We start from the raw sequence: 18,784 nt of genomic DNA on the forward strand, positions 1-18,784 counted from the left end.
TAGTGCTCTGTATTCAAGATATAGAATGTGCTCATCATTTGGATAAACAAAACTAAGTTTAATCACTCTTCAATTTCTCTAGATGGCTTTACTAGGGGCGAAATATTCATCAGGGTATTTTTATATACTTACGTCTTCTGAATATTCATGGAACTGATTTTATTCACTTTATTAGGAACTTTCCATTATTGTCAACTCCTTTTTGGACGTATTTTATACATTTTAGAACTTTGGGGGGGCCTTAACCTTCATTGCCCTCCCCAATTGATATCTGAGCTAAGTCTTGTTAGAAATAAAGATGCATTTAATGACCATTCTAACTTATTACAATTTGAGTATCAGTGAGTTTATTGAAACGGAAAAAAATAACAAATAACTGCAAAAGCACTGGTATTAACAATAGTTACGTAGTAGCAAGTTCACATTGAAGGTCCGAAAGATTCACTGGTAGAATTTGATTGCCGGAAATGAGAAATGATATTTATTTTTGTATATTCATAAATGTTTTTTTTCAATAGTTCACTTTTTTTTCTTGTTTGACTTGATGTTTTCACATTTTGGAATATGTCTGTCTGCAGCACCCTGACTGAACCTTCTTTCACAGTGAGGACAAGTTATGTAATCTGATGTATCAGATGGTGGAGGTGGGGGCAAATCAGATATTTTTCCACCGGCTGCTAGGTGTTTCTGCATCTTTTTTGCTGCCCGAATTGTTTCTAGAAAATTCTCATGCTTCTTGCGCCAATTTGGCTTTTCATCTTCTTGTTTTGTCTCACTGACTTTAGCCTAGAATTAAAAGCAAATAATTTATTGTAGTTAAATAACAGTTTATATATTATTTCAGAAGCTAGTCTTTAAAAGTCGTAATATGATCATAGAATGTTCAAGAACTTCTTTTATCCAAAAAAGGAACCGCCGCTAAGAGTACTCGAAAACCAGCTTTGTCTACCCCTGCATATCCATGTAGACCGGTATTCCTGAGGAGATTGCTCCATTTTGAATTCCCCAAATTTTCATTTGGGCTGATCGGTCAAGTTTCGTAAATAAAGTATTTCTACCTATAAAGTACCAAGGATAGTGGAAATAATATTAGATTTTTTGAGCTGGCTATATAGAAACTTACGCAACCACATGTATCTTGAAAAATGAAGAAAGGGTGGGACTTATCATGAAAAAGAAATCCATAAATAGTTACGAAGTTCTTTTGTAGTTCTAGGCTCTAAATAAATAAAAAGAAGCTTGAGCGAAAATTCGCCAAAATATAAGCTAAAACATAATGCAACAAAGAGCCCAAGGAGCATTAGCTTTCCTTTGAAGGTGCAGTTGTCTTTGGGGGTTAAAAATTGTTGGTGTTTAAATTTTTACAGAAGAAAAACGTTGGAAATTTTAATAAATAGCTTTGTCGATTTATTTTAACATTTTAGCGCGACAACGCTGGCGAAAGTTTCCTAAAAAATTCCCTAAAGCTTCATAATTTTAAAACAACGAAAAGAAAAAACATGGTTATCGAGCATGCACAGCCCTAAGATGGTCCTGGCATGGGGCAAGAAATGTTTTTATTTTGAAGTCCTTAGTACTTCAAAACTTGTAACTATCTGTATTCACACAATATTTGTAATTCAAAAAGTTTCAATTTGTAATTCAAAAAATAATTCAAAAAATTTAAAAAGTATCCACAGCTTTTGAAGGCCTGTATTAATTACTTTTAGCTATATATTTCCAATGAATCAATAAGAACTACGTCTTTTCTTTCTTTGAAGTAGCTAAAGTCCTTTGGCAGGCTGGTTCACTAAATACTAGAACCGCAGAATATTTGTCTGCAGTTTCATTGAGGACACATTTTAATAAGATATTACGTTGAACACAAGTTTGCCAATGAACTCCCAAAGTTAAAACTATATGAAGAAATACGCTCGTTGAGATTTGAAACGGCTTAGTCAGTTCTGCATAGGATTAAATAGAAAAAACAAGTTTTTTTTAAATAGAAGTAAGGAGTGACATTAAAACTTAAAACGAACAGAAATTCCTTCGTATATGAAAGGGGTTGTTCCCCCCTCAACGCCCCGCTCTTTACGCTAAAGTTTGACTCTTTCCCAGAACTCTACTTTTTAAAACAGTAAAAAACTTTAGCATAAAGAGCGGGCGTTGAGGAGGGAACAGCCCCTTTTATATACGAAGTAATTTCTGTTCGTTTTAAGTTCTAATAATTCCGTTTAATAAATTCCGTTTTTTAAGAGTTTTGGTTACTATTGAGCCCGGTTGATTCCACGAGCTGTTTGATTCCTGATTTTATGAGTACTCGATAAAGTATGGAAAACTTATCTGTAGCAGCTAATGATGCTCTCAAAGATAAGACAAGACAATTGCCGGCATTTAACGTCATCCAATAAAATGTTAATGTGTTTACGATTGTTGCTCTATGTTGGCAGCAGGGCTATTGTTTGTGTGCGATTTTTCATGTTTTTTTTTTTGGCTCTGGGCCACTGGCTTCAGATGGCAGTAAAACTGCTGTTTATGGCGCTTTTGTGGGTATCTTCACCTTTTAATTTTGCTGACTTGTGCTCCACAGTCGGAGACGCTAGTAATTTTAAGTTATTATTCTACCTTTTTGAGGAAACCTCAAAAACCTGCTTGTGTTTAATTTATTATTGTCTTTTATTTCCAAGATTTAAACGCTCAAACGATAGCTTTTTTTGGGAATCTTTTCCGTATTAATAATAAAATTTAAGCAAGAAGCCACAGGCTATGAGGCTAAAGGAGGCAATCTTTAAAACTCGAGTACGTTGTCTCAAATAAAAGCTTAACATTAATCGGTTAAACCATGGTTGCAACAATAGCTGCAACCTAGCAGTGAGAGATCCACAGTTCATAGTAACCGAAAGTTTAAAAATCCATAAAAAAAACTAGTGAAAAAAGGTTTTCATTTAAAGGTACTTCAGGAATGATCGCTATTTTATCGGTTCACTGTAATCGTACCAATTAAGTAAAATACATTTTCGGAACAAAAATTCTCAGGAATTCCAAAAAAAGTGAAAACCAGCAAAAATGGTGGTGAATCGAAATAAGAATGCAACCGCTGGAATCATTATGGTTGAAAACGTTTGACTTTCTCAGAAAAAAAATATTCAAATAGTGCCCCAGTGATAAACCAACAAAATACCGGTGAATCCAGTAAAGTAGTGCAAACACACTGTTCGAAATTAAAATTGTTTTCAATAAAGCGCTCCGACTCCTCTGACTCTTTAAAAGAGCACTAAAACTTTCAATTTCCTAAAGAATGAATCCCCATCCGAAGTTTCTACAAGTTAGGGTCGGGATGGCTTAAACCCTATAAAAGGCGAAAATTTATGCATATTATTAATCCATTTGAACAACATTCCCTCCCCACCCATCTAAATTTTATGTTCAAATTGTTTTGCTGAATTTTTTTTTCAAAATTTAGATATCAACTTACAATATTCATTCTTGAGCGAATACACCAAAAAAAAATTTGCAAACATATTAACCAATAAAAAACTATGTCAGTTCAAAAAGAACAGAAAGAAAACAAAATAAAACTTGTTCGAGACAGAAGTTTTTGAAAGAAATTAAATAGCTAAATTAAACCAAAGACGAGCAGAAATAAAGTCGCATTATAATTCAGACTTAAAGCGAGCAGAAATTCTTGTATATGATTAAAGGAAATGCAAAACGAACAGAAATTATAATGAACAAGATCTTGCGTTCTAAAGGCCAGAGCGTTATTAGCGCTAACATATTTTAAACATTTTTGCTTTTATGATGTTAATAAGATGATTTTCTTTCTTTCTTGTTGTTGATGTTTTGACGAATAAAAACCACACTATTGAAAATGTATATAGTTTATAATAAGATACGAATCACATTCGAGCTATTCAAAGGTTTTGACAGAGAGGGAAGGGGGCAGGTAGCTTTACTCTTATTTAGAAATCTTGATTAACCTTAGATATCTTTTTTGTTGTTGCGATGTTGTTGATGTTGTGAAAGATAAAACCACGCTCCTCGAAATAAGAACTGTCCTCAGTAAAGCATAAAAGATGCTACGGTCTTTATAAGGCTTATGGGACGGTGGTCCTACTCGTTTTTGGGGTCTGTTCGTTTTAAGTTTCCATCGGTTATTCATTGTAATTTCTGTTCGTTTTCGGACTCAGTTCATTCATTGATAGTCATTTCTGTCCGCGTTAAGTTTCAATCATTGTGAGATTTTATTTCTGCTCTTTGGTTTAATTTAGCTCTTTACTTTTCTTGGAAACACTTTCTTTTGGAAAGATTTTTAAAATTAATAAATAAATAAAAATTACTTACCTGAGCCTTCGGGGCATTTTGTCTTTGCTGTAGCTTCTGTTCGTTTTTCTTGTTCCGAAGTACATAACTTTCCGCCTCTGTTCCTTTTACTCGCATCTTAGTAATATCAAACACCTGAAAATAAGTGTTTTGAGAATTAGCTGTTTGAATAAGGCTTTAATATGTTTGATATTGAATGTACTAATAAGCTCAAATAATAATTCTTAAAATATATAAAATAAAAGCTATTTAAGAAACAAGTTATCTATTTATTAACCTTTTAATGCTATAAAACTTCTAGGAGGAAATGCGGCCCATAAGCTGTAGTTTTACATTCCTGCTATATATACATCCTTAATCAAACGAAAAACTGCAAACCATTGGAACTACTGCTATGACTACTAGTAAATACTCTTTACAGCTCTAAGTCACCTTTGACTTGTATGCTTTCAAATGTCCCACCTTTTATAAAGCTTCTACTTTTGCCACCTTCTAAAATATGACAAATTTTTAAGTCGTTTTCTTGTTCTAAGCTACTTTGGGTGATCCGCTCTTCGTCTGAAACCCTTTTGGGCTCTTTAGTAAAACAGTATCGGGGTCTCTGACAATCTTGAGGAAAGTTCCAAGTGACTAGGGTCGCTCTTTCGGGTTGCTCAACCTTAGTGGGATCAAACAAGTTTAATTATAAAGCGTACTATTTAGCACTTGATAAATGAGCTTAACGCAAACCTGTATCGTTAAAACAATTGGAAGACTTCCTCGTTTTTAAACATTTCTACTAGGATTGTATTGTAAGGCTATTGACGAGAGAGGGTTGAAGAACACAGACAAGGAAACCATGGATGGTCTCTGGCAAGACCGGAAATACTTTACGAGATGGAAAGTATTGCAAAATTATAAGTAGTCATGAAATAACTGGTAAAGGAAAAAAACAACGTAAAGTCACAGTATAAAGAGTAAAAAGCGGCATGAAAAACGCCACTTTGGTAGCAAAAAAGATTCCCTTTGAATTCCCCCCAAACCCATAAAATATGTTGTTGATATTTTTCGGTTTTAATGAACATTCATAAAACTATGATCATAATTATTTAGACACTTAAGTTTTCTGCTTATCTTTAGTCAGAGACTTGCCAAAGACCCAAGCAACGGGTTTATTTACATAAGAAGGGTAGCGAAAATACAATTCGTTTTGAGTACCACAATTTTTTTATATTCTGAGCTCGGTAAATTGATTACTAGTATTTCTTACTTCAGCTGAATCCAAACAAAGTCTTTTGAAGAGTATATGGTTATTTCAACAGCGCTCTTTAAGTGTTTCAAATGACAAATATAAAAAAAAAGTTTTTTTTACTGAAAGTAAGGAGCGACATTAAAACTTAAAACAAACAGGAATTATTCCGTATATGAAAGGGGCTGTTCGCTTCTCAACGCCCCGCTCTTTACACTAAAGTTTGACTCTTTCTCTCAGCTCAACTCTTTAAAACAGTAAAAAACTTTAGCCTAAAGAGCGGGGCTTTGAGGAGGGAACAGCCCCTTTCATATACGTAATAATTTCTTTTCGTTTTAAGTTTTAATGTCGCTCCTTACTTTCAGTTAAAAAAGCTTGTTTTTTGTTTAATTTGTGAAGGTTTTTGAATTAATGCATGTTTTGATCTTGGCTCTCTGCGCATGAACAATTGAAACGAAATTTGCATATAATATTTTTTTTTTGGCTAAATGGCTTTCTCATAGTTTTGATCGGACAATTTTGAGAAAAAAAGGGGTGGGGGAGGAGGCCTAAATACCCTCTAATCTTTTGGTTACTTAAAAAGGCAACTAAAACTTTTGATTTTTTACGAACGTTTTTATTAGTAAAAAATATACGTAACTTACGAATTAACTTGCGTTACGAACTTCTTTATTCGTATGTTTTTATTACGCATATGAGGGGGTTAGCCCCCCTCGTCAATACCTCGCTCTTTACACTAAAGCTTAAATTGTGTCCCAATTCCGTAAGAATGACCCCTGAATGACAAAGGCCGTGGAATAAATAGTTGAAGTTACTAAAAATACTTTAGCCTAAAAAGCGAGATACCAGGAGGAGGAGAACCCCTCATATACGTAATAATTTCTGTTCGTTTTAAGTTTTAATGCTGCTCCTTACTTTCAGTTGAAAAAAATTTGTCATATATATTTTATCATTGTTTTTTAAATAATCCTAGAAAATCCTGCGCCCCCTTCATGGAAATTTTCTTCTCCTATGGCAAATTCCTCCATGGAAAGATCCTCCCACGTAACCCCCTCCCCTCAACCCCTCCCCCCACAAACCAAAAAAACCCATCTAAAAACGTCTGTACACTTCCCAATAACCATTACTATATGTAAACACTGGTCAAAGTTTGTAACTTACAGCCCCTCCCATGGAAATGTGGGGAAGTAAGTCGTCCCCAAAGACATAGTTATTATGTTTTTCGACAATTCTGAATAAAATGGATATATCAGAATTTGATCCGGTGACTTTGGGAAAAAATGAGCGTGGGAGGGAGCCTAGGTGCCCTCCAATTTTTTTGGTCACTTTGAAAGGGAACTAGAACTTTTAATTTCTATTAGAATGAGCCATCTCGCAACATTCCAAGACCATTGTGTCGATACGATCACCCCTTGGAGAAAAAAAACAAACAAATAAACACGCATCCGTGATCTGTCTTCTGGCAAAAAAATACAAAATTCCAGATTTTTGTAGATAGGACCTTGAAAATTCTACAATTGGGTTTTCTCATACGCTGAATGTGATGGTGAGATTTTCGTTAATATTCTATGACTTTTAGGCAGTGTTTCCCCCTATTACCTAAAACAGGGCAAATTTTCTCAGGCTCGGAACTTTTGACGGGTAAGACTAAACTTGATGAAACTTATATATTTAGAATAAGCATTAAAATGCGATTCCTTTCATGTAACTACTGGTATCAAAATTTCGTTTTTTCGAGTTTTGGTTACTATGGAGCCGGGTCGCTCCTTGCTACAGTTCGTTACCACGAACTGTTTGAAATGACAATATATAGTAGGCTGAAATGTATCAACTACAATGACATTATTTGGTATAATGATAAAAATGCCAATAGCAAAAGAAGCTATTAATTATGGAAAGGTGCCAGAACGACTTATGAAAATGATTAGAGGCCTTTCAGCAGAAGGTAGAAGCCGAGAGAAAATTCTAAGCATTTGATCTTTTCCTAGTTATTAAGATAAAAATGATATTTGAAAAAATATCTGAAGAAAATTTATTAATTTCGAAGGTAGCATAAAAAATGATAGCCGCTGTTTTTTTCTTTTCAATGAAGAAAAAGGCTTTAAAAAAGAACCCAATTTTGTTGTTTCTTAAAAAAAAAACTTATGAGGCTTACAAATTGGATGCATAGCAATTTCGACTTAGCTTTTTATTTCATCTTCATTTTTTATGGAAGGAAATAGCTCACACCGAAGGTATCTGACTTGGATGGTATCCATACCCACCAGTTTTGTTTTCTTCTAGTTCCAAATAAAAGTAAAATAAATGAAAATTATGTCGGTTTTTGACTACAAAATTGCCATTCATAAAGAATTTTCATTCATGAATATCTTTGAGAATGAGAATTTCTTAATAAGTTATTCTTATACATAGATTTCTTTATAATGCCAACCTTAAGTAAACAATAAAATTTAAACAATACGAAAAATTGTCAGAAGAGGAATTTTTTCACCATTTCGAAATATAAGTAACAAACCGGATTTAGTAGATTTTAAGAACTTTAAACGCCAACAGACAAAGTCTCCCCTAAATCTAAAGCCCTGAAACTTCAATTGTAATGATTTTGGATCAAAACAAACAGGAAAGTACCAGGGTAGTACCATACATTCGAAAAAGAAAAAGATTGAAATCTTTGCGAAGAATAAAAACAAATTACTCGAGAAAGCAAAAATGGGTTTTCCCACTTATTTATGTCGATTAGCCAAATATAGCTTAGCAATAGCATAATATGACATTTTTGCCATTACTTAAGATGTTATTATGACATGAAAGTGCCCTAAAAATGTTTTATTCCTTAGCCCACATGCTAAGTACTATATATAATTTGATGGATATATGCAGTTCCATTGGTCTTTGTAGCTTGGGGCATATTGAGCAAAGGAAAACAAAAACAAATGGTCAAACTGACAGCATAAGCATCAAACTTATAACAAGGTACATCATAGAACAAGGACAAAAAAAAGACATTAGCCCGGACGAGAGGGCTAGACGAGAAAGATTTTACCGTCTCTTTGCTCTTTCCTTTTAGGTTGTGCTTGGTTACAGGGTGCTATTGTAGGATTAGGTTTAGTTGCGAATCAAATTTCAGTACAAGACTAGATGCAAGTAGGATAGCTACTAAACTACAAAAAAATTGTACAAGTTGTTCAAAAGTTTCCAATAATTCTATTGAAAGTAATCACAAGCATTTTACTTGGAAATGAGCAAATCAAATTTTGTGCTTTTCACTCATCAGCCACCTAAAATAAAGTCAACACAACAAGATAAATTAAGAATTATAAAAGTCCAATTTATCAAATATAGCCCAATTCCTTGCTCACCTTTCTCTTCTTCTTGGATGTTGTGGCACAAACAGATTGATGTTTTTCAACTCGGTCTGGTGCAAAGTTCCGACCACAAACACCGCAAGGGACTAGGTCGTTCCGCGTTGCACTCAGAGTTGGACGGCGACTTGACACTGAACTTGCACTGGATGCAACACTCCCGCTTCGCTGAAATGTAAAAGTGATTTCAGTCGCTTCACCTTAGAGTCTATTTGGACCCTGAGCTAGGATGGTTGACTTGACTGCAGTCAAATCTACCAATTCATAACGAGGTTCGAATGTCAAAAGTTTGCTTTTATTGTAAATAATTTAATTGTCAAGCGAAATTTCAAAAGGAACTCAAAAGGAACCTTTTTAAACACCCTAAGACTATCTTTGTAGAAAAATGATAAAGTCCTGAAATCCTAAAAACGTCCCCAACATCCTTTAGCTGGCTCTTTCACATTCACTTTTATCGCGTGATAGGGGGAGGAAGCAACATAGTAAAGAACAAACTCTGCCCTATTTTAACCAAACATTTAAAAAGGTGTTTGAAAAAAAACTTTCAAGTGATGAAAACTCGTCATTTGAAGCTGATTCAAGAATACTAACTGTTAATTCGGCTTGTCTTCATAGTAAATGTTAAGATTTACTTACTTAATAGTGTTACACATGAATCGATTTTGATAGCAATTAAATAAAAAAAAACAAGTTTTTTTAACTGAAAGTAAGGAGCGACATTAAAACTTAAAACGAACAGAAATTACTTCGTATATGAAAGAGGCTGCTTCCTCATCAACGCCCCGCTCTTTACGCTAAAGTTTTTACTGTTTTAAAAAGAAGAATTGATAGACAGAGTCAAACTTTAGTGTAAAGAGCGGGGCGTTGATGAGGAAGCAGCCTCTTTCATATACGAAGTAATTTCTGTTCGTTTTAAGTTTTAATGTCGCTCCTTACTTTCAGTTAAAAAAACTTGTTTTTTTTTATTTAATTTCTGAACGTTTTTAAAACAATGCATGTTTTGATTTTGGCTCTCCGCAGAGGAATAATTAAAACGAAATTTGCATTTTTATTTTTTTTTTTTGGCTAAATGGCTTTCTCATAATTTTGATCGAATGATTTTGAGAAAAAAAGAGCGGGGGAGGAAGCCTAGTTGCCCTCCGATTTTTTGGTTAATTAAAAAGGCAACTAGAACTTTTAATTTTTTCGAATATTTTTATTTGTAAGAGATTTACGTAACTTATAAATTAGCTTACGTAAAGAACTTTTGTATTCTCATATTTTTATTACATATCTGAGGGGGTTCGCCCCCTTGTCAGATCGTCGCTCTTTACACTAAAGCTTAAATTTTGTCCCAATTCATTAAGAATGACCCCAGAATCACAAAAGCCGTAGAATAAATAGTTGAAATTACTAAAAATACTTTAACGTAAAGAGCGAGGTATTAGGAGGAGGTGAGCCCCTCAAATGGGTAATAATTTCTGTTTGTTTTAAGTTTTAATGCTGTTCCTTACTTCCAGCTGAAAGTACTTTTTCATATTTATTTTTTCATTGTGTTTTTAAATAATGCTAGTAAATCCTGCGCTCCCTTCATGGAGATTTTCATCCCCCATGACAAATTATCGATGGAAAGTTCCCCCAGCATATCCCCCTCTTCTCAACCCCTCCCCCAACCAAAAAAATCCTCCTGAAAACGCCTGTACACTTCCCAATAACCATTACTATATGTAAGCATTGTTCAAAGTTTGTAACTTGTTGCCCCTCCCATGGGGACTGTGGGGGAGTAAGTCGTCCCTAAAGACATAGTTATAAGGTTTTTCGACTACGCTGAATAAAATGGCTATCTCAGAATTTTGATACATTGACTTTGGTAAAATAATTACCGTGGGAGGGGGCCTAGGTGCCCTCCAATTTTTTTGGTCACTTAAAAAGGGCACTAGAACTTTTCATTTCCGTTAGAATGAGCCCTCTTGCAACATTCTAGGACAACTGGGTCGATACGATCACCCCTGGGGAAAAAAAAACAAAAAAAAACAAAAAAACAAATAAACACGCATCCGTGATCTGCCTTCTGGCAAAAAATACAAAATTCCACATTTTTGTAGATAGGAGCTTGAAACTTCTACAGTAGGGTTCTCTGATACGCTGAATCTGATGGTGTGATTTTCGTTAAGATTCTATGACTTCTAGGGGGCGTTTCCCCCTATTTTCTAAAATAACGCAAATTTTCTCAGGCTCGTAACTTTTGATGGGTAAGACTAAACTTGATGAAACTTATATATTTAAAATCAGCATTAAAATGCGATTCTTTTGATGTAGGTATTGGTATCAAAATTCCATTTTTTAGAGTTTTGGTTACTATTGAGCCGGGTCGCTCCTTACTACAGTTCGTTACCACGAACTGTTTGATAAATGAAGTATACAGCAATCAGAACATGAAATGATCGCAATATTACTTACAGAAGAACGAGCAGAAGAAACCTTCTGTGGGAGCACAGGCTTTCCATCTGATGAAACAGAATGTGAATCATCACTTTCTTCTGTACTTGAGACACTGAACTGTCGACTTGAAGATGATACTTTCTTTGCCTCCAATGGGCGGATACGAGGGGGTACTTTTGGTGCAGCTTTTAGCTCAGGTGCCTAAAAGAATACAAGTACTTAAGAGACAAAGTCAAAAGTGATGTTCGCAATACTTTTATTTTATTTTGCTCTATGAAGTTTGATGAAACAGTTGATACACGCAGTGGATTCGAATTTCACTTCGGCACCGGATTTTCCTTCATCTCATAGGAAAAATGTTTTTATATGGACACGTATTCTTTCTTGTTTTGGATCTGATGTTTGAACTATTTTCAATAACATGCCTATCTCAAAATTTTTATTGGATGGGTTTGGGGGAAAGGGGAGCTAGTTGACCTCCAATCTCTTTTGATTCGTAAAAAGTGAACTAGAACTTTCAATTTCCAATCAAATGAACCCATTATGAAGTTTATACGAACAGCTCTTCCACAAAAATCATATATACCCCCAGAATATAGCTTATAACGCCTACCCCTGGGCCCTTGTGTCCACCCCGGAGTTTTTGTTATCTAATCCATAAGCTAAGATTACAATTTTTATCGTATGCATTTGGGGGAAGAAGGTCATGGGGGTTGTTTGCCCTCCAATCACTTTTGGCTCCTAAAAAAGGCACTATAACTTCCGATTTCCAATCGAGCAAGGCACTCCAAAGTTTATAGGACCATCCCTTCCATATGAAGTGGCTCTGGGAAAAAGTTGGAGTATTATGGCCTTGAGTTGGGTGGGGGAGGCTAGTAGCCATCGGATCATTTGACTAAAAAGGGAACTAGAACTTTCAATTTTAAATCACTTGAGTCCCCTCTGAAGTTTATACGACCACATCTTCCGTAAAAACCTTATATGCCCCCGGGCCTTAAGTTACACCCCCCGAGTTTTAGAAGGGCTGGAGTTTGTTGACCCCGAAGATTTGTCTTCCGATTGTTTAATTCAAAATTTTGATCGGATCCATTTGGGGTAAAGTTGGGGGGAGGTATATACCTGCCGATCACTTTTGATGACTTTTAAAAAGGTAAATAGAAATTTCAGTTTCTAATCAAATGATCTGCCCCTTATGTTTATGGGACCATCCCTTACATAAAAGCTTATCTGCCCCTGGGGCATAATTTACAACGGTTCCTCTGGGGTCTGGGGGGGGTGTTGATCCTTGAGCTTTTGTTATTTGATCTTCAAACTATTTTGAACATAATGGCTATCTCAAAATTTTGATCAGGTGTATTTGGGGGAAAAGGGATCTTGGAGGGGAGGGCTAGTTGCCCTACGATCACTTTTGACTCTTAAAAAGGGCACTAGAAATCCTGACTTACAATTGTTTGAACCTTTCCAAAGTTTATACTACCATCCCTTCCATAAACAACCTTATATTCCCCTGGGGAATAATTTACAACGCTTGCCTTCAGGTTCTGGTGGACTGTGTTATCACTGGAGTCTTTGTTTCATAATCTTTGGTCTATTTTGAACAAAATTGCTGTATAAGAAATTCGGTCGGAAGCATTTGGGGAAGAAGTTTGGCGGGGTTGGGGAGGCTAGTTGCAATTGGAAAGGGAATTAGAACTTTCAATTTCTGATCGTTTGAGTCCTTCCAAGGTTAATACGACCACTTCTTACATAAAAAAAACTTTGTATGCCCCCAGGGTATAAGTTACAATCCTTCTGCCAGGCTCTTGAGGGGGGGTATGTTGACCCCAAAGTTGCTGTTATCTGATCGTTGGACTATTTCAAACAAACTGGCAATCTCAAAATTTTGATAAGATGCATTTGGGGAAAAGAGGGTGGGGGGGGTAGACGCCCTCCAATCCCTTTTGACACATAAAAAGTAACTAGAACTTTCAATTTCCAATCAAATGAGCCGCCTCTGAAGTTTATACGACCTCTCCTTACATAAGAACCTTGTATGTCCCCTGGGCACAACTTGACACTTGCACCCTGGCTCTGGGGGTCTGTGTCAACCCTGGAATTTTTATTATCCGATGCTTGAACTATTTTTAACAAAGTGGCTATCTCAAAATTTTTATGCGATGGGTTTGGGGAAAGGGCTTGGGGGCTAATTGCCCTTTAATCTCTTTTATCTCTTTAAACGTGAACTAGAACTTTCAATTTCCAATCAAATGAGGCCTCTCTGAAGTTTATACAAGCACTCCTTCTATAAGAACCATATATGCTCCCAAGGCATAACTTACAACGCCTGCCCCGCGCCCTAGGGGGTTGTGTTGACCCCGGAGTTCTTACTATCTTGTGTTTCAACTACTTTTAACAAAATGGCTATCTCAAAATTTGTGTTGAATGGGTTCGGAGAAAATGGGTGTGGGGTGGCTAGTTGTCCTCCGATCTCTTTTGACTCTGAAAAAGTGAACTATAACTTTTAATTTCCAGTCAAATGAGCCCTCTGTGAACTTTATAAGAGCATCCCTTCTATAAGAACAATATGTGCCCACAGGGCATAACTTACAACGCCTGACACCAGGCCCTGGGCGGTTGTGTCGACCCTAGAGTTTTTGTTATATGATATTTGAACTATTTTTAACAAAATAGCTACCTCAAAACTTTATCGAATATATTGGGGGGAAAAGGGCGTGGGGGCTAGATGCCTTCCGATCACTTTTGACTCATAAAAAGGGCACTAGAAATCCCAATTTCCAATCGAATGAGCACCCTTTAAAGTTTATACGACCACCCTTCCATATGAAGTGCCTCTGGGAAAGAATAATAATAAGGGAACAAATAATAAAACATTGGAGCTGTATGGCCTTTGCTATAGGTAACTTTATAGCGTTAGCTCTGAAATAAAGCCCATTTGCGTTGAGAATTACATTTTTTACTGAAGAGTATATAAATCTTGATAATTTCAACAATTTGTTGGACACCTAACACGAATCACAGTTCCAGCAAAAAAATGATTTTTTTTACTTGTTGAAATTCCAGCAAAAAGTTTTGTTAGAAATCCATTTTTTTAACAGTGTAGTACCATCATTTATGAGAATTTGAATATCTGAATGAAAACAATGGTCCCGTGCAATAGATGAAAATTCTGGCGGAATAAATTGATTTTGATACACAGGCATAGTTGCGCTTTTATGAGACCTTGGTGAAAAATCAAATATCATAATTATACATTTTGTAGTCACATACACAGCGAAGGGGGTGGGGAGTATCGGAATCTCACTATTCTTATTAATGGTGGTCAATAGTTTTCATATAAGCAATCTTTCCTCTCTGTATAACAAAGCTAGGTACTTACGTCTTATCCCGATCACACTCAAGAAGTTTGGTCTATTCGATCTTTTAAAACCGGTTTTTCTGTGTGCACTCTCAGATAATCAGCCTAGTCTTACTGGCATAAACTACTATGCGGGTATATTTTGATTAAATATCAAACAGTTCGTGGTAACGAATTGTATTAAAGACCGACCCGGCTCAATAGTAACCGAAACTCTAAAAAACAGGAATTTCGATATCAATAGTTCAATCAAAAGAATCGTAATTGTATGCTGATTTAAATACATAATTTAGTCTCACCCATCAAAAGTTACGAGCCTGATCAGAGAACCCTACTGTAAAAGTTCAAGCTCCCATCCGCAAGAATGTGGAATTTTGTATTTTTTGCTAGAAGACATATCACGGATGCTTTTTATTTCTTCTTTTTTTTCCAGAGGTGATCTTATCGAACCAGTGGTCCTAGAATGTCGTAAGAGGGCTCATTCTAACGGAAATTTTAAGTTCTGGTGCCCTTTTAAAGTGACCAAGAAATTGGAGGGTACCTAGGGCCCCACCCACGCTCATTTTATCCCAATGTCACCGAATCAAAATTTTGAGATAGTCATTTTGTTCAGCATAGTCGAAAAACCTAATAAGTATGTCTTTGGGGACGACATAATCCCCCACAGTCCCGGGGGAGGGGCTACAAGTTACAAACTTTGACCATTGTCAAACAGTTCATGAGCGACCCAGCTCAATAGTAACCGAAACTCTAAAAAATGGAATTTTGATGCCAATAGTCATATTAAAATAATCGCATTTTTATGCTGATTTTATATATATATTTTAAGTTTCATCAAGTTTAGCTTCACCCATCAAAAGTTGAGACCCTGAGAAATTGTGCCTTATTTTAGAAAATAGGGGGAAACACCCCATAAAAGCCATAGAATCTTAACGAAAATCCCACCATCAGATTCAGCGTATCAGAGAACCCTACTGTACAAGTTTCAAGCTCCTATCTACAGAAATGTGGAATTTTGTATTTTTTGCCAGAAGACAACACGGACATATTATGTCTTCCGGGACGACTTAATCCCCCACAATCCCCGGAGGAGGGGCTGAAAGTTGCAAACTTTGACCATTTTTTACGTATAGTAATGGTTATTGGGAAGTATACAGATGTTTTCAGGGGAATTTTTCGCATTAAGCGGGGAGGGTTGTCGGGGGAGGGGATTACGTGGGAGGATCTTTCCATGGATAAATTTATCATGAGGGAAGAGAATTTCCATGAAGAGACCTTAGGATTTTCTAGCATTATTAAAAAAAAAACATTGAGAAAATAAATGAAAAAAGTTTTTTTCAGCTGGAAATAAGGAGCAGTATTAAAACCTAAAATGAACAGAAATTATTACACATATAAGGGGCTTCTTCTCCTCCACAATACCTCGCTCGAGACAGCCTCTTTCATTTACGGAGTAATTTCTGTTCGTTTTAATGTCGCTCCTTACTTTCAGTTCAAAAAACTTGTTTTTTTTATCTAATTTAATGTGTAGAGTTGGTTAGGTTAGGTATTTAGTATAATGCGTTCTGGGCGGTCCTGCTTTTCATAATTGTCTGTTGTAGTTTTCATAGTTTTGTTACTAAAACGTTATATTTTCATCATATTTAGGAATATTTCATTATGATTAACCTAACTTCACTTCTTGAGTGTGGTCGGTATAACACGTAAGTACCCAAAGCTATTTCTAAATATATCCCCTGAAATAAATTTCTGCGTATATACCCGTCTATGTAGATTTAATAGTTAACATATGAATTTTCCTTTCCTCCTGCGTCTCTAATCAGGGTCACTTTAAAGCATCTAGGTTTTACCTCAATTTAGCATAAGTAGTTTAACCGCGAAATTTGACTACATTGCGATGAGAGTAACGGAATGTTGTGCACCTACCGCAACTGCCAAATTATTGCAGAATAAAACTTGACGTAGACAGAGCCACTAACGATCTAAAATTTTTTTGTATGACTAAAAATCAACACAATACTTTTCTCACGTAACCTTAGTTTCAAAATATTTATGATCTCTTGATTTATTCACTACAAGAAACGGAGATCAGCACCGCCGGTACGGACTGTAAAGTCTAATGCCGTATCCTTTACCTTTTTTTTACCTTAAATATAATTTCTAGCCTCTAGACAAAACAGTCCTAATCTTTCGAAAGTCTAAAGTATCTAAGACTTTTTTTTTAACACGCTACAATTTATTGCTTCTTTCGAAGGGGTCCTTAGAGGGTCTATATTTATTCTCTGATTGAATATACATAGAAGAGAATATGCATCAAGGATAATACACAACTTATTCGATGACGTATCGTCAAAAACAAGTTTTCAGCGATGATCCAGAACTGAGTGCTATAACAGGGCAATCTAATAAAATTGTAGCTTTTTTGTTACAATTAAATGAAAAAAACTTGTTTTTTTAACTATAAGTAAGCAGCGACATTAAAACTTAAAACGAACAGAAATTACTCCGTATATGAAATGGGTTGTCCCCTCTTCAACGTCTCGCTCTTTACGCTAAAGTTTGACTCTTTGCCACAATTCTACTTTTTAAAACAATTAAAAGCTTTAGCGTAAAGAGCGAGGCGTTGAAGAGGGGACAACCCATTTCATATACGGAGTAATTTCTGTTCGTTTTAAGTTTTAATGTCGCTGCTTACTTATAGTTAAAAAAACAAGTTTTTTTCATTTAATTTCTGAACGTTTTTGAATTAATGCATGTTTGATTTTGGCTCTCCACCATAGGACTTGTCCAATCTTATTTAATTTTTTGTACTGAATCAGATTAACAGATCATTAAAATGAAATTTGCATATTAATTCCTTTTTTGGCTAAATGGCTTTCTCTTAGTTTTGATCAAACGATTTTGAGAAATAAGGGGTGGGGAAGGAGGCCTAGTTGCCCTCCAATTTTTTGGTTACATAAAAAGGCAACTATAACTTTTAATTTTTAACTAACGTTTCTATTAGTAAAAAACATACGTAACTTAAGAATTAACTTACGTAACAAACTTTTATATTCTTATATTTTTATTATGTATATAAGGAGGTTTGTACCCACGTTAATGCCTCGCTCTTTACACTAAATCTTAATTTTTGTCTCAATTCTTTAAGAATGACCCCTGAATCAGAAAGGCCGTAGAGTAAATTTTATATTCTTTAATTTTTATTATGTATATGAGGGGGTTTGTACCCTCGTTAATACCTCGTTCTTTACGCTAAATCGTAAGTTTTGTCCCAATTCTTTAAGAATGACCCTTGAATCAGAAAGGCCGTAGAATAAATAGTTGAAATTACCAAAAATACTTTAGCATAAAAACCGAGGTATTTATCTCCTCCTAAATACCTCGTTATTTATGCTAAAGCATATTTAGAGCCCCTCATATGCGTAATAAGCTCTGTTCGTTTTAAGCCTCAATGCTACTCCTTACTTTCTCCTTAATTGATACAACTTTTTCATGTTTATTTTTTCATTGTTTTTTTTATAGTAATCTTAGAAAATCCTGCGCCCTTTTCATTCAATTTCTCTTCCCCCATGACGTATTTCTCCAAGTAAATATTTACCCACATACCCCCCTCCCCTCAGCCCCACCCCCAAAACCAAAAAAATCCCCCTGAAAACGTCTCTATACTTCTCAATAACGATTATTATATGTAAACACTGGTCAAAGTTTGTAACTTGCAGCCCCTCCCCCAGGGACTGTGGGGGAGTAAGTCATTCCCAAAGACATAGTTATTATGGTTTTCGACTATGCGGAATAAAATGGCTATCACAAAATTTAGATCCGTTGACTTGGGAGAAAAAATTAGCGTGGGAGGGGGCCTAGGTGCCCTCCAATTTTTTTGGTTACTTAAAAAGGGCACTAGAACTTTTCATTTCCGTTAGAATGAGCCCTCTTGCGACATTCTAGGACCACTTGGTCGATACGATGACCCATGGGGAAAAGAAAAAAAAAAACAAATAAACACGCACCCGTGATTTGTCTTCTGGCAAAAAAATGAAATTCCACATTTTTGTAGATAGGAGCTTGAAATTTTTGCTATAGGGTTCTCTGATACGCTGAATGTGATGGTGTGATTTT

The 18,784-nt window shown here is 35.6% G+C and overlaps 1 protein-coding gene across 1 annotated transcript in view; it reads right to left on the reverse strand.

Moving 5' to 3' along the window:
* Nucleotides 1–330: 330 nt before the first annotated feature.
* LOC136029329 (DNA ligase 1-like) overlaps nt 331–18,784 on the reverse strand; it is an 82,122-nt gene continuing 63,668 nt past the window's right edge. Inside the window, exons 5-8 of the mRNA XM_065707610.1 lie at nt 11,332–11,514; nt 8,890–9,060; nt 4,324–4,437; nt 331–786 (exon numbers count right to left, since the gene is read on the reverse strand). Coding sequence (XP_065563682.1) covers nt 520–786; nt 4,324–4,437; nt 8,890–9,060; nt 11,332–11,514 — 735 coding nt within the window. The 3' untranslated portion in view covers nt 331–519. The remainder of the gene's footprint in view (nt 787–4,323; nt 4,438–8,889; nt 9,061–11,331; nt 11,515–18,784) is intronic.

The sequence above is a fragment of the Artemia franciscana genome, chromosome 7, assembly GCF_032884065.1.
Source record: "Artemia franciscana chromosome 7, ASM3288406v1, whole genome shotgun sequence".
Classification (NCBI taxonomy): domain Eukaryota; kingdom Metazoa; phylum Arthropoda; class Branchiopoda; order Anostraca; family Artemiidae; genus Artemia; species Artemia franciscana.